This window comes from Haliotis cracherodii, unplaced genomic scaffold (assembly GCF_022045235.1).
Source record: "Haliotis cracherodii isolate W230 unplaced genomic scaffold, xgHalCrac1.p SCAF_3, whole genome shotgun sequence".
NCBI classification, from domain to species: Eukaryota; Metazoa; Mollusca; class Gastropoda; order Lepetellida; family Haliotidae; genus Haliotis; species Haliotis cracherodii.
Window position 1 is genome coordinate 65,376,033 of NW_027266286.1, and position 13,845 is coordinate 65,389,877.

The 13,845-nt window shown below is 43.5% G+C and overlaps 1 protein-coding gene across 1 annotated transcript in view; it reads left to right on the forward strand.

The window, feature by feature from the left end:
- Positions 1 to 6,943, forward strand: part of LOC139474697 (RNA-binding protein 28-like) — a 53,537-nt gene extending 46,594 nt beyond the window's left edge. Inside the window, exon 21 of the mRNA XM_071257797.1 lies at positions 4,518 to 6,943. Within this exon, the coding sequence (XP_071113898.1) occupies positions 4,518 to 4,658 (141 nt within the window). The 3' untranslated portion in view covers positions 4,659 to 6,943. The remainder of the gene's footprint in view (positions 1 to 4,517) is intronic.
- Positions 6,944 to 13,845: the final 6,902 nt, after the last annotated feature.

Genomic DNA, 13,845 nt, shown 5'->3' on the forward strand with positions numbered 1-13,845 from the left:
GTTTATGTTGCTACTGTATACTGGCTACTGGTTTATGTTGCTACTGTATACTGGCTACTGGTTTATGTTGATACTGGCTACTGCTGTATGTTGCTTCTGTATACTGGCTATTGGTCTATGTTGCTACCGTATACTGACTACTAGATTATGTTGCTACTGTATACTGGCTACTGGTTTATCTTGTTATCATATCCTGGCTACTAGTTTATGTTGCTACAATATACTGACTACTGGTTTATGTTGTTATTATATCCTGGCTACTAGTTTATGTTGTTATTATATCCTGGCTACTAGTTTATGTTGTCATTATATCCTGGCTACTAGTTTATGTTGCTACTGTATACTGGCTACTGGTTTATGTTGCTACAATATACTGGTTCCTGGTTTATGTTGATACTGGCTACTGGTTTATGTTGCTACAATATACTGACTACTGGTTTATGTTGTTATTATATCCTGGCTACTAGTTTATGTTGCTACTGTATACTGGCTACTGGTTTATGTTGCTACTGTATACTGGATACTGGTTTATGTTGATACTGGCTACGGGTTTATGTTGCTTCTGTATACTGGCTATTGGTCTATCTTGCTACTGTATACTGGCTACTAGTTTATGTTATTACTGTATACTGGCTACTTGTTAATGTTGCTACAGTATACTGGCTACTAATTCATGTTGCTATTATGCTCGCTACTGGTTTATGTTGCTACTGTGTACTGGCTACTAGTTTATGTTGCTAGTTATGCTGGCTACTGGTTTATGTTGCTACTGTATACTGGCTACTAGTATATGTTGCTACTGTATACTGGCAACTGGTTTATGTTGCTTTTGTATACTGGCTACTGGTTTATGCTGCTACTGTATACTGGCTACTAGTTTATGTTGCTACTGTATACTGGCTACTGGTTTATGTGATTATATCCTGGCTACTGGTTTATGTTGCTTTTGGTTACTGGCTACAGATTTATGTTGTTTGTATATCATGGCTACTGATTTATGTTGTTACTGTTGACTGGCTACTGGTTTATGTTGTTAGTATATCCGGGCTCTTGGGTTATGTTGTTACTGTGTACTGGCTACTGGTTTATGTTGTTATTATATCCTGGCTACTGGTGTATGTTGCTACTGTATACTGACTACTGGTTTATGTTGTTATTATATCCTGGCTACTGGTGTATGTTGCTACTGTATACTGACTACTGGTTTATGTTGTTATTATATCCTAGCTACTGGTGTATGTTGCTACTGTGTACTGGCTTTTAGTTTATGTTGTTATGATAACCTGGCTACTGGTTTATGTTACTATATTCTGACTACTGGGTTATGTTGTTACTGTTGACTGGCTATTGGTTTATGTTGTTACTATATACTGGCTACTGGATTGTGTTATTATTATATTCTTGCTATTGGTTTCTGTTGTTATTATATCCTGGCTACTAGTTAATATTGTTACTATTATTTCTATTAGTTTATTAGTGTTACTCAATGCCGGCTATTGGTTCGTTCAGTTACCAAATACTTACTATTAGTTTACTCTTTACATGACACTCTGGCTACTGGTTTTCATTGCTTGTACATAATGGATACTTGTATATGTTGCTACTTCTAGATGTTTCCCCAAGTCTGTTTTCATGCAAGTGTTTGGAAACAGTCAGAGAGTTTGTGGTTTGGCCACCAGATGGGTCTCATGTCTATAACCTATATTTGCTTCAACAAGTTGCTGCACTTGAAATGTGTTTTCAGTGCCAGAGCAATAATCCTCATGTAGTTCAAGGTTATGGCGCAGCCAGTGTCAGCTTGATAAGATAGCAAGTAGCAGCAGCCCCCGGACTTGCTGGAACACACTCCCTTCCTCCCTCCTTCTCCCTCCTACTCTCCCATCCTCCATCCTCCATCCTTCTCTCCCCTCCTCCATCCTTCTCAATCCTTCTCCTCCCTCCTCCATCCTTCTCCCCTCCTCAGTCCTTCTCAATCCTTCTCCCTCCTCCATCCTTCTCAATCCTTCTCCCCCTCCTCCATCCTTCTCAATCCTTCTCCTCCATCCTCCATCCTTCTCCCCTCCTCAGTCCTTCTCCCTCCTCAATCCTTCTCCCCTCCTCCATCCTTCTCCCCTCCTCAGTCCTTCTCCTCCATCCTTCTCCCCCTCCTTCTCCCCCTCCATCCTTCTCTCCCTTCCTCAATCCTTATCCCCCTTCCTCCATCCTTCTCCCCCTTCCTCCATCCTTCTCAATCCTTCTCACCCCTCTTCCCTCCTTCTCCCCCTGCTCCATCATTCTCCCTACCTCCATCCTTCAATCCTTCTTATCCCTCCTCCATCCTTATCTCCCCTACTCCATCCTCCATACTTTTCTTCCCTCCTCCATTCTTCTCTTTTCTCCTTCTTCTCCCTCTCCTTCTTCTTCATTCTCTCTCTTTCTCCCCCTTCTCTCTTCCCTACTCCCTTCTGTCTCCTCCCTCCTCTCTCCTACTCTCCCTCCTCCAACCTCCTCTCCCTTCCTCCTTCCTTCTCCCTCCTCTCCCCTCCACTCCCCTCTCACCTCCTCCCTCCTTCTCCATCATTCTCCTCTCCCCTTGTCCCTTCTCCCTCCATCCCTCCCTTCTTCTCCCTCCATCCCTTCTTCCCTCCTCCCTTCTCCCTTCTGCCTCCTCTCCCCCTTCCTTCTCTCTCCTTCTTTCCCCTCATCCTTCCTTTTCCCTCCTCATCCGTCTTTCCTTATCCCTCCTTCTTCATCCTTCTCTCTCCTTCTTTCCCCTCATCCTTCCTTCTCCCTCCTCATCACTCTTTCCTTATCCTTCCTTCATCCTTCCTTCTCCCTACTATTACCTCCTCTCCCCTCCTCCCTTCTTCTTTCCCTTCATCCTTCCTCCTTCTTCCCCTCATCCTTCCTTCTCCCACCTGTCCTCTCCTCCCTTCTTCTCCCTTCTTTCTCTTCTTCCTTCCTTCTCCCTCCTCACCCCTCTTCCCTCCTTTTCTCCCCTCCCCACTCCTTCTCCATCCTTCTCATCCCTGCTCCCTCCTCCTCCAGGAGGTGTGAAGATTTTCCCACCTGGACCTTGTTTCCAAGGTGTTCGTATTGACATTAAAACACATGCAGATGGAGGGTGGAAGTCAAGCATGAACTGCTGGGGATTGGCTGCTTTGATAGACTTCATGGTTCAGTCCTCTCTGGGATTAAAACATGGGTGTAAGGGCATCTGGTTCCAACATGTGGGGGTTCATCATCAGACTCTGTCCCAGTAGCACCCTGGATGTGGTGATCACGGACAAAACCTGATTGTGTGTGAGGTGAGGTGAAATGGGGTTTAACATCGCGTCCAAGATTATTGCACTTATATAGCGACGTGCTTGTACGTGTGTGTGTTTGTGTGGCTGCTTGTACTATTCGGACTGATGCCAATTTATAGTGCTAGCTCATTGAGATACCATTCCTCAGTTTAACATGAATACCCCACTAAGACACAGTATACTGACTCCGAGCCGACCAGTCCTTGTTTTAGCCCCTTAACGCCGAGCGCCAGACAGGGTAACAACAAGTACCATCTTTTAATGTCTTTTGGTATGACACGGCCGGGTATCGAACCCCGGACCTACCGCTGTCCGGGCGGATGCTCTACCACTAGACCATGGAGGCGGTCTGATTGTGTGTGACGTGATGGTGGGGGAGCATGGCTCAGGATGTTCACAACTGGTTTGTCTGACCCATTATGCGAATCAGTTGTTTCCCAACAATGTACCCTGTTTGAAGAGCTTGATGATGGTCCAATCTGAAAATGTTGCAGTAGTTGATATGAGACCTTTGTTTTATGGTCTCTGACGGGACCCATCACCAGCAACCTGTTTGGTCCGTCCTGTCAGATACTGCCTGGCACTATGGGATGCTTGAGGTATTGGGGTACATTTGTCACAGCATCCCAGGATCTATTGCAATAATTATTCCTCAATTGCAGTAGTATACCAAAGGTGGTAATGTATACCCGTAAGGGCTTTGTTTGTTTGTTTGTTTGTTTGTTTGTTGTTTAATGCCACACTCAGCAATATTTCCGCTGTATGACGGTGTTCTGTAAACGATCAAGCCTGGACCAGACAATCCAGTGATTGAACATGAGCATCGATCTACACAGTTGCAATACAGTGACATGCATCGACCAAGCCACCGAGTATGACCACCGATCTTTTTTGTCACCACTTTATAACCCAGGTTGCAATAAACATTATCTAACAAATCTATCTAGTTTTTAACTCTTGCAATACCACTGTCCTCACAACTCATACCCCAGCACCATTCTTTTCATTTTTCCTAAAAGGTCACATTTTATTCTGCGTGTATCCATCCTCATCCTCAGCTCATGTTTTACATATGAGCTTACATTTGTTGTGATGTTGTGAAATAATGCTTGTTATAGGAAAAGTTGTGATTTTTTTCTTGACATTTTTCAAACTATAAACAATGGTCCTCCATACCCTAACATCAAAATAAGATATAATTACCTTGACTCTTTACACTTATTTCCCCAGGAACCAGCAAAGAAGAAGAAGAAGAAGTCGAGGAAGGGTAATAAAGGGCCCGGCAGTGACAACTTCGACCGGCTCGTCCAGTCCTACAAGAAGAAGATGACTGCAGCAGGGGACAGTGTGAGACAGAAGTGGTTCAACTGACCAGGGCTGACCTCTGCCTGACGCATGGACAGTGATAGATCTCTCCATGAAGCATTGACAGTGTGAGATCTCTTCATGAAGCATGGACAGTGTGAGACCTCTTCATTAAGCAGCGGACATTATGAGTGAGTGAGTGAGTTGGGTTTAACGCCGCTCTTAACATTATTCCAGTTATATCACGGCATGTCAACTTAATGTGGGAGGAAAGCCCAACGTGATAAAGGTCTCAGATGTTTACCACTTCCGTGAAACCCATGAGCACGGGTATGGTGGACAAACCTAGAAACATAATTGGGGCAAATCGGGATTTGAACCCACTGTCATAGGTTTCTGGCCTACCCAAGGGACAGCAAATCGCGGCGCCATAGGCGACCTGGACACCCGTGCCCCCCGGGCAATATGAGACACAGAAGTGATTCATCTGACCATTGCTGACCCTCTTCCAAAGGATGTCAATTGTTTATCGCAATATTGATGTATCAGTAATTTTTCTGTCAATGCTGTACCCATACAACTTTATGAATATTGATATTAAGTAAATAATTCACTGCCAGTGAAATGTTTATTTGTTACGATAACCATGCTTAAGATGGACAGTGAGCAGGCAGAAAATTCAATTTTGAATATTTAATGACTCTGCCTACTTCATATTTATCCTTATGTTACTGGTTTACATAGGTAATTTTTATCCATACACATACAGAATATTTTTAATTGATGTATTTTGATACATATGAGTTGATATAGCAATGCTAAAATTTCTAATCTATGACGCTCCCACCTCTTCATGAAGCTGTGGCAGTCAATCTGATTAATGAATGACACTGGTGGAGACACAGAAACATTAGAAGTAAGTGTGGTTTTACGCTGCATTTAGCAATAATCCAGCACTATCACAGCACGGTAAACCAAAAATGGGCTTCACACATTGTACCATGTTGAGAATCAAACCCGAGCCTTCATCATCAGGAACACTTTAACCACTCGGCTACCCCACTGATTAATGCTGATTCCATTGTGTAGATGACATGTACAGATTTGTTAATGTGTTTTTGTTCATAGAATTTTATGAAAAAACTTTTGAATGAATTTTCCATGTGTTTTACTTTGCAAAATATGAATTGTATGAGTTGTCACACTCATTTCATTGTATTTTCTTGAAAAAGATATGCATTTTGAACTCCCGATTAAAATATAGGGTTTAATAACTTCCAAAAATTTATTTCAAGTGTGGGAGGTAATTGTCCATTGTATGTGAAAGTAGCAGATTTATTACCATTGTAAGTTGATATGAAAGTACAGGAGTTGTTGGCCATCATATGTTTATAGGATGTTCGGAGTTCATGACCAAAGTATGTGAGACGAAATGGGGTTTAAGGTCACGTTCAAGATTATTGCACTTATATGTGATGTGCATGTATGTATGTGTGTATGTGTGGCTTCTTGTACTGGTCTGGACTATTGCGAATGCGAAGGGCTAGAACACTGAGCTACCAAACCACATGGATACCCAACTCAGACACAGTATGCTGACCTCCTTGTTTTAGCCCCTTAACCTTGAGTGCCAGGGTAACAACAAATACCACCTTTTAATGTCTTGTGGTATGACACAGCTCAGGATTAATCCATCAAATTTTCACCTTCAAACAGATCCTCCCTCCGCTACATCATGGATGCGTTATGGCCATAGTATGTTGATGTGGAGGTTATAATAGTTAGTGATCATCATTGTCCAGTGTGAAATATATAAGTTAATGACTGCTACAAGAGAGGGTTCCATTCTTTTTTAAATCCTGCAAAGGATTCATTTAGGAGCTAAAAGTCCTGGAGTACAGGATATATTTTCTGTGGTTTGTTGGATGTTAAAAAAAAACAAAGACTGAAGCAAGTGTATGAACAAGATGTACAAGTGTAAAGAACAAGATTAATGACAGTTGTATCACTTCGTGGAGCACAGCCCAGTGGAGAGGTTCCAGGAATGTGTGGAATGATGGCCGGCCGCATTAGTGCTCCATGCACAAGTAGATGGTTGAGGAAATATCAAGAAATAGGTCTGCTTGTGTTTTTAAGTGTTTACAATCAATGGTGGCTATTCAAAAAACTGACAGCAGGAAAATGATATGATGGCAGCTATTCTTGGTAGGAAGAGCCCTGTAATTGTACTGAGTCTGAAGGTCGTTGCATCTAGTGAGAAGTTGTCCTGTCATACAATGTGGTCACTCTAAATTCTTGTTGAATAAAACAGGTGCTTGACAAGCATTGTAAACAGTCGTTTTTGAATAAAGCATGTGTCAGTTGTGCATTTGTTTCTTTGTTTATCAACATGTGGTGAAGGAAAAACAGGCAACATAAATTAGCCAAAGGCAACATGGTTCCTGGCTGGTTCTGCAGTTTGCCCTAGCATTGTCTATTGGGTCATGACACATTTAGTTCCTCACAGTTTGCTGTGCAGATTTGCGTTCTTTGAGCACTCTAGAAATTTATGAGTGTTTGTTTGAATTCCAGTTCCCCACCCCCCCCGATTATGTTTCTAGGTTTGTCAGCACCATACCAGTGCTTGTGGGTTTCAAGGAAGTCTGAGACCTGCATCTCTTCAGGCTTTTCTCCAACATCAAGCTGACACACTGTGATGTAACTTGAATGCTGTTCAAGCAGCAATAAACCCATCTCACTCACTCACTCACTCATTCACTCACATACTTACTCACGCACGCACGCACTCACACACTCATTCACTCACTCACTCACTCACTCACTCACACAGATATTTTACTTTAATGTCAGCTTTTCAACCTCATGGTGTAACTAAACTGATCCCACTTGGGAATTTGGGATTTATAATTGGTCAAACTTTGTGTACTTAAATTCTGCAGTGCTTTATGAACAATGTCTTCACTTACATCACACAAACGTGTTTGTACAGCCCATAACATATTCTTTAACAAAAAGAAAGTCAAAGACACCCACTGAATCCGGGTTAGAAAGGGTCAAGCAACAGCTGGTTGTAAGTGGCGACTTAATGGATGAAGCATGGTGTGAGATTCATTGCATGTGATCGTACCTCGACAGCATGCATCGTTGCTCATGATGTCAATGCCTGGTTGTCTGGTCCAGACTCATTTCTTTACTGGTCACCATCATGTAGCTGGAAATATTCTTGACTGAAGCCTTAAACAACAAACAAACTCGTGTTAAATCTATGGACGATTGCTAAACCCACAGGAACCATCTCCCTGACAGCGATGTATTTTTCAAGACTTAATAAGCATTTTTTTTCAGTTCTGCTTCCGACAATATGTTTATCTATATATAATCGGACTAGTTTCCCACACGATATCCCTCAAGAGATATCGTTGTCAGGAACGTGCAATACCCTCCTAAGTGTTTAGATGTATATGAATCGCAGCTTGTTGCTTTTGTGCCAATCATGGCCAAGATAAGCCGAGTGAAGGCAGACTCGGAAGACCCTTGAGTTTATGAGTTCCTCCTGTGTAAATACTTTGAATGACCCTTAAATAATGACTATATTTCTCAAAAAGCACTTGTATATTTATAAACAACTTCAAAATAGCATACTCATTATACATAGGGTTATTTAACTTTCTTATGATGTTCATTTCATGCTGCACTATTCAAATCTATTTCTGTGTTGAAACAAACCTGAGAAGATAAGGTGAAAGCATATATAAATATGAAATGTCAACGGCAGAGGATAGCCAGCCTCGATTACCTGCGACGCAGATGTAATAGGCGAAATAGCGATGAAAATTATAGGTTAGGTGAGGTGAAATGGGGTTTAACGTCGCGTCCAAGATTATTGCATGTGTGTGTGTTTGTGTGTGTGTATGGCTGCTTGTACTAGTCCGGACTGATGCCGATTTATAGTGCTAGCCCTCTGAGATACCATGCCGCAGTTTAACATGAATAACCCACTCAGACACAGTATACTGACTCCGAGCCGACCAGTCCTTGTTTTAACCCCTTAACGACGAGCGCCCACAGGGTAACAACAAGTACCATCTTTTAATGTCTTTTGGTATGACGCGGCCGGGTATCGAACCCCGGACCTACCGCTCTCCAGGCGGATGCTCTACCACTAGACCACGGAGGCGGTCTGATTGTGTGTGACGTGATGCTGGGGGAGCATGGCTCAGATTGTCCACAACTGGTTTGTCTGACCCATTATGCGAATCAGTTGTTTCCAAACAAAACTTATATGAATGGCCCATATGGATCACTGAAAATCAGTGATGACACCAGTTGTTCGCGAAGAGGGTAAGCATGTCCTTCCCTCCCGGAAGCCTCGGCTACTCAATTTGCAAAAGAAAGTGAGTGGTTGCATGACGCCGCTCAGCAGTACGCCTTAAAAGCCCAATGACAGGACAGAGCATTTACTGACTTTGTTGAAACTAAACACGATATGTTAGTTTTGAATTACGCCTTTGTTTACACTTGCACAAAACCACACGTTGGAAGGTTGATAAGTCTGAGCCTCACAAAGAAGGAATTGCTTGACAGTGAACTCTTTGGCTGGGATATTAAGTGATGTCAAAGAGGTATATCCATAAAGACAGGAGTCAGTTGAGCAAGTCAGCAACATAAACAGGGATCAGGGACCTTTGGAAAATGGACACATTTGAGGAAATCTGACGCAATCTGTGAAGATATGAGTACAATATGTACAAGGGAATGGCACCCTTCCCATGTGTTGTAGTCGTATCTTCACGGATTGCGTCTGGTGTTATGCCCTTCTGTAACTCCTTGATCACTGCGCATTCCTCTAATTCCTAAGCCAGTATAAAGAGGAGGCAGCAGTGGCAGGGAGAGCCTTGATGGCAACACGTGTCCTGGAAGGCCTGTCAAGTCCGCAACACAAGAAATGATCAAGAGAATCCACGATATAATGACCGACCAGCGAATGACGAGCGTCATTTTGCTAGTTCAGTTGAGGGCACGGGTGGCCCAGTCGTCTAAGGCGCCGCGATTCGCTGTGCAGAGTTGCGTCCCTTGGGCACGCAAGAAACCTATGATTGTGGGTTCGAATCCCGATTCGCCCCGATTATGTTTCTAGGTTTGTCAGTACCATACCCGTGCTCGTGGGTTTCACCGAAGTGGTAAACGTCTGAGACCTGCATCACTTTGGGCTTTCCTCCCACATTAAGCTGACACGCCCCGATATAACTGGAATACTGTTAAAAGCGGCGTAAAACTTAACTCACTCACTCACTAGTTCAGTTGGCATTTCCCAGGAGAGAGGATCCGTGAAGATCCGGGCTACAATTTGTCCCATGCTTGTTGTAAGAGGTGACTAACAGGTTCTGGTTGTTGACGCATGTCATCGTATCCGAAATGCGTAGATCAGTGCTCATGGTGTGAATAAGTGGTTTGTCTGGTCCAGACTTGATTATTATTAAGTATAGATCGTCGTCATACAGCTGAAATATTACTGAGTGAAACATTCAACAACAAACAGATGCCAGGAGTAGAGGCTGCCAGGAGTAGAGGCCTGACATGTACCAGGAATAACATCACCAGTAGAGGCCTAACATGTACCATGAATAACATCACTAGTAGAGGCCTGGCATGTACCAGGAATAACATCACTAGTAGAGGCCTGGCATGTACCAGGAATAACATCACCAGTAGAGGCCTGACATGTACCAGGAATATAACATCACCAGTAGAGGCCTGACATGTACCAAGAATAACATCACCAGTAGAGGCCTGACATGTACCAGGAATAACATCACCAGTAGAGGCCTGACATGTACCAGGAATAACATCACCAGTAGAGGCCTGACATGTACCAGGAATAACATCACCAGTAGAGGCCAGACATGTAACAAGAATATAACATCACCAGTAGAGGCCTAACGTGTACCAGGAATAACATCACCAGTAGAGGCCTGGCATGTACCAGGAATATAACATCACCAGTAGAGGCCTGGCATGTACCAGGAATAACATCACCAACAGAGGCCTGACATGTATCAGGAATAACATCACCAGCAGAGGCCTGACATGTACCAGGAATAACATCACCAGTAGATGCAAGACATGTACCAGGAATAACATCACCAGTAGAGGCCTAACATGTACCAGGAATAACATCACCAGTAGATGCAAGACATGTACCAGGAATAACATCACTAATAGAGGCCTGGCATGTACCAGGAATAACATCACCAGTAGAGGCCTGACATGTACCAGGTATAACATCACCAGTATAGGCCTGACATGTACCAGGTATAACATCACCAGTGGAGGCCTCACACGTGCCAGAAAAACCAGGCTTAACTTTGGCAGATTAATTTCCATGAGTCATATCCTTGTATTATTCCATTGTACACCTGGCTGATTGCCCTTGCATATCTACTCCTAAAGATGTGTTATGATATAATAGTTGATATGTTTGAGGCAAACACGTCGATGTATTCTGGTAATGATAACAAATAGAGACGACGCCGTTGTAGAAGACCATATGCCTCTGCTGTGGCGGCAGGATCCTCACGAGCAAGACGCTGAGCACAGCGCCACCTGGCGACGGTACGTCTGGCCACCCGCTGTGCCGCTTCAGGTGGTTGCCGTCTTTACCAGAGGAGGAAAAAATTAACGACATCATTTTCGTAATAATTTATATCAGATGGACAAGTTGACAACACACACGGATGAACTGAACATGTACCTGGGGGCGTGTAAGATCTGTTTGTTTGTTTGTTTGTTGTTTAACGCCGCACTCAACATTATTCCAGCTATCTGACGGCGGTCTGTAAATAATCGAATCTGGACCAGACAATCCAGTGATTGACATCACGAACATCGATCCCTGCAATTGAGATACGATGACATGCATCAACCGATCCCGTTAGTAGCCTCTTACGACAAGGACAGTCGCCTTTTACGACAAGCATTGGTTTTAGAAGACCAATTCCTGCCCGTTTCTTCACGGGTCGGGAGCGTGTAAGATATACATTGAACAATACAATAGTGAAATGTGTTTTCTATGAACATATTCTTCAGGCTTTTAGAAGGATGTAATATCCGAATCAATAGTTTAAACGACGAGATTGTTGAAGTTTCTTTTCTGTTAGTGGGAGTTGATTATCGTAGATTATTTCGGACGATTATGAGGGGCAGTTAACTGAAACAACTCGAATGGGGCAGTCGGTCCCGGAAGTGAAGCGACAACTGAACAAAAAGACTTCACAGTGGAGCTGTCTAGACCGTGAGTGAGTGGGTATGGTTTTACGCCGCTTTTACCAATATTCAAGTATATCACGACGGGGGACACCAGAAATGGGCTTCACACATTGTACCCAATTTGGGAATCGAACCCGGATCTTCGTCGTGACGAGCGAACGCTTTAATCACCAGGCTACCGACCTCTGTCTATACCAGAATGGTAACGAAGGTGTCAAGCGATGGGACGGAGTTGTTGGACGGTTAACAACTAAGGGAGGTCACTTTTTTTCAGGAGTGCTTCGATTAGCTTCCACTACTATTTCTCAGAAATAGGGGCGGCCGGGTAGCCTAGTGGTTAAAGCGTTCGCTCGTCACGCCCAAGACACGGGTTCGATTCCCGACATGGGTACAATGTGTGAAGCCCATTTCTGGTGATTGCTAAAAGCGGCGTAAAACCATACTCACTCACTCACTCTCAGAAATAACCTGAAATAATATACTATCACATAACATTCAAGTTCAATGTATCTATACTGCCAAACGAAGTCCGAATTGGTAAAAACGCATGCCTAACTTTGTGCAAATGCTGAGGGACCGGTGCATTAATGGAGATATGTTTGGAGATGTGTCTTGAAATTCTTATTTTCTCATTTGAGGTCTTGAATTTGGGGAAAGAAACAAGTTATCTTGGTCTGTAGCTCCCTTGGAGTCTTTAACGAATCCAAATGAAGATCCTGCTTAAAGTTGGTCTTCAGCAACCAATGCGTGTCGTAAGAGACGACTAACGGGATCGGTTGGCCAAGCTCGCTGAAATGGTTAGTGCATATCATGGAATTCCAATTGAGTACATCGATTCTCATGATGCCAATCACTGGATTGTCAGGTCCAGACTCCATTGTTTTGCAGACCACCGTTATATGGCTGGAATATTCCTGAGTGTTGCATTAAACGACAGACAAACAAAACTATTAAATAGACTTTTAACAAATATTAGTTGAAGTTGTTAGAGAAGCTACCATCGATAATAGATTTTCGTGAAAGTGCTGTCAGGACAACGTCAGAAATGTACTATTTATATAACTGTCATGAGAATTAATAACGCGACCCAAACAATGTGTTTCCTGCGAACGTTCCAACAGCTGTGGACTAAATATCAATGACAGCATCCTTGCAAATAAACTGACGTCCAAAAGAAACTTTACCAACTGAAAATATAAATTTCAGACAAAGGATAAAAAAACCAATACTATGAAGTCTATCTAAAACACATAACCTAAATACAACAATAGTTTATGCAGAAAATGTTAATCGTCTGTTGGATGTTTGCGAGATAACACGCGAAAAAGTGAAAAACACGTGCACCACGGACAACGGCAAATGCACGTGCGGGTAAGGGTATAATACGATTGCAACGGCAAGTCAGACATCCACAGTGATAAAAAAACACAAAAGAAATGCCACGACTCACAGTCGAACTACGTGAACGAGCCTTGGGTATGGTACAGATGGGAGCCACCCACGCCCATATTGCACGAACCTTCGGTTGCTACCGTGTTGCCGTTACCAACTTGATGCAACGTTACAGACAGACAGGGCGGACCGCTGACAGGCCAAGAACAGGCAGACCAAGGGTGACCCGTGCCCCATGATGACCGGTACTTGCGCACATTGCAACTCCGAAATCGCTTCCAGACAGTGACGTCATCGTCGACAAATGCCTTAGGTCACAGGGTTAGTCGACAGACAGTGGCCAGGAGACTCAGGGCTCATGGAATCAGGGCTTTTAGACCAGGACAGCTATTGACAGCGCAACATCGTTGTCTGCGATTCAGATGGGCCCGGACTGTACGACGTTGGCAACGACGTGACTGGCAGAGGGCTGTCTTCACTGACGGAAGTCGATTCTGTATGTTTAGGGCTGATGGAAGACAACGTGTTTACCGCCGAAGGGGTGAACGAACGGCGGCGTGTTGCGTGCACGAGGTCGTACCATATTGTGGAGGGA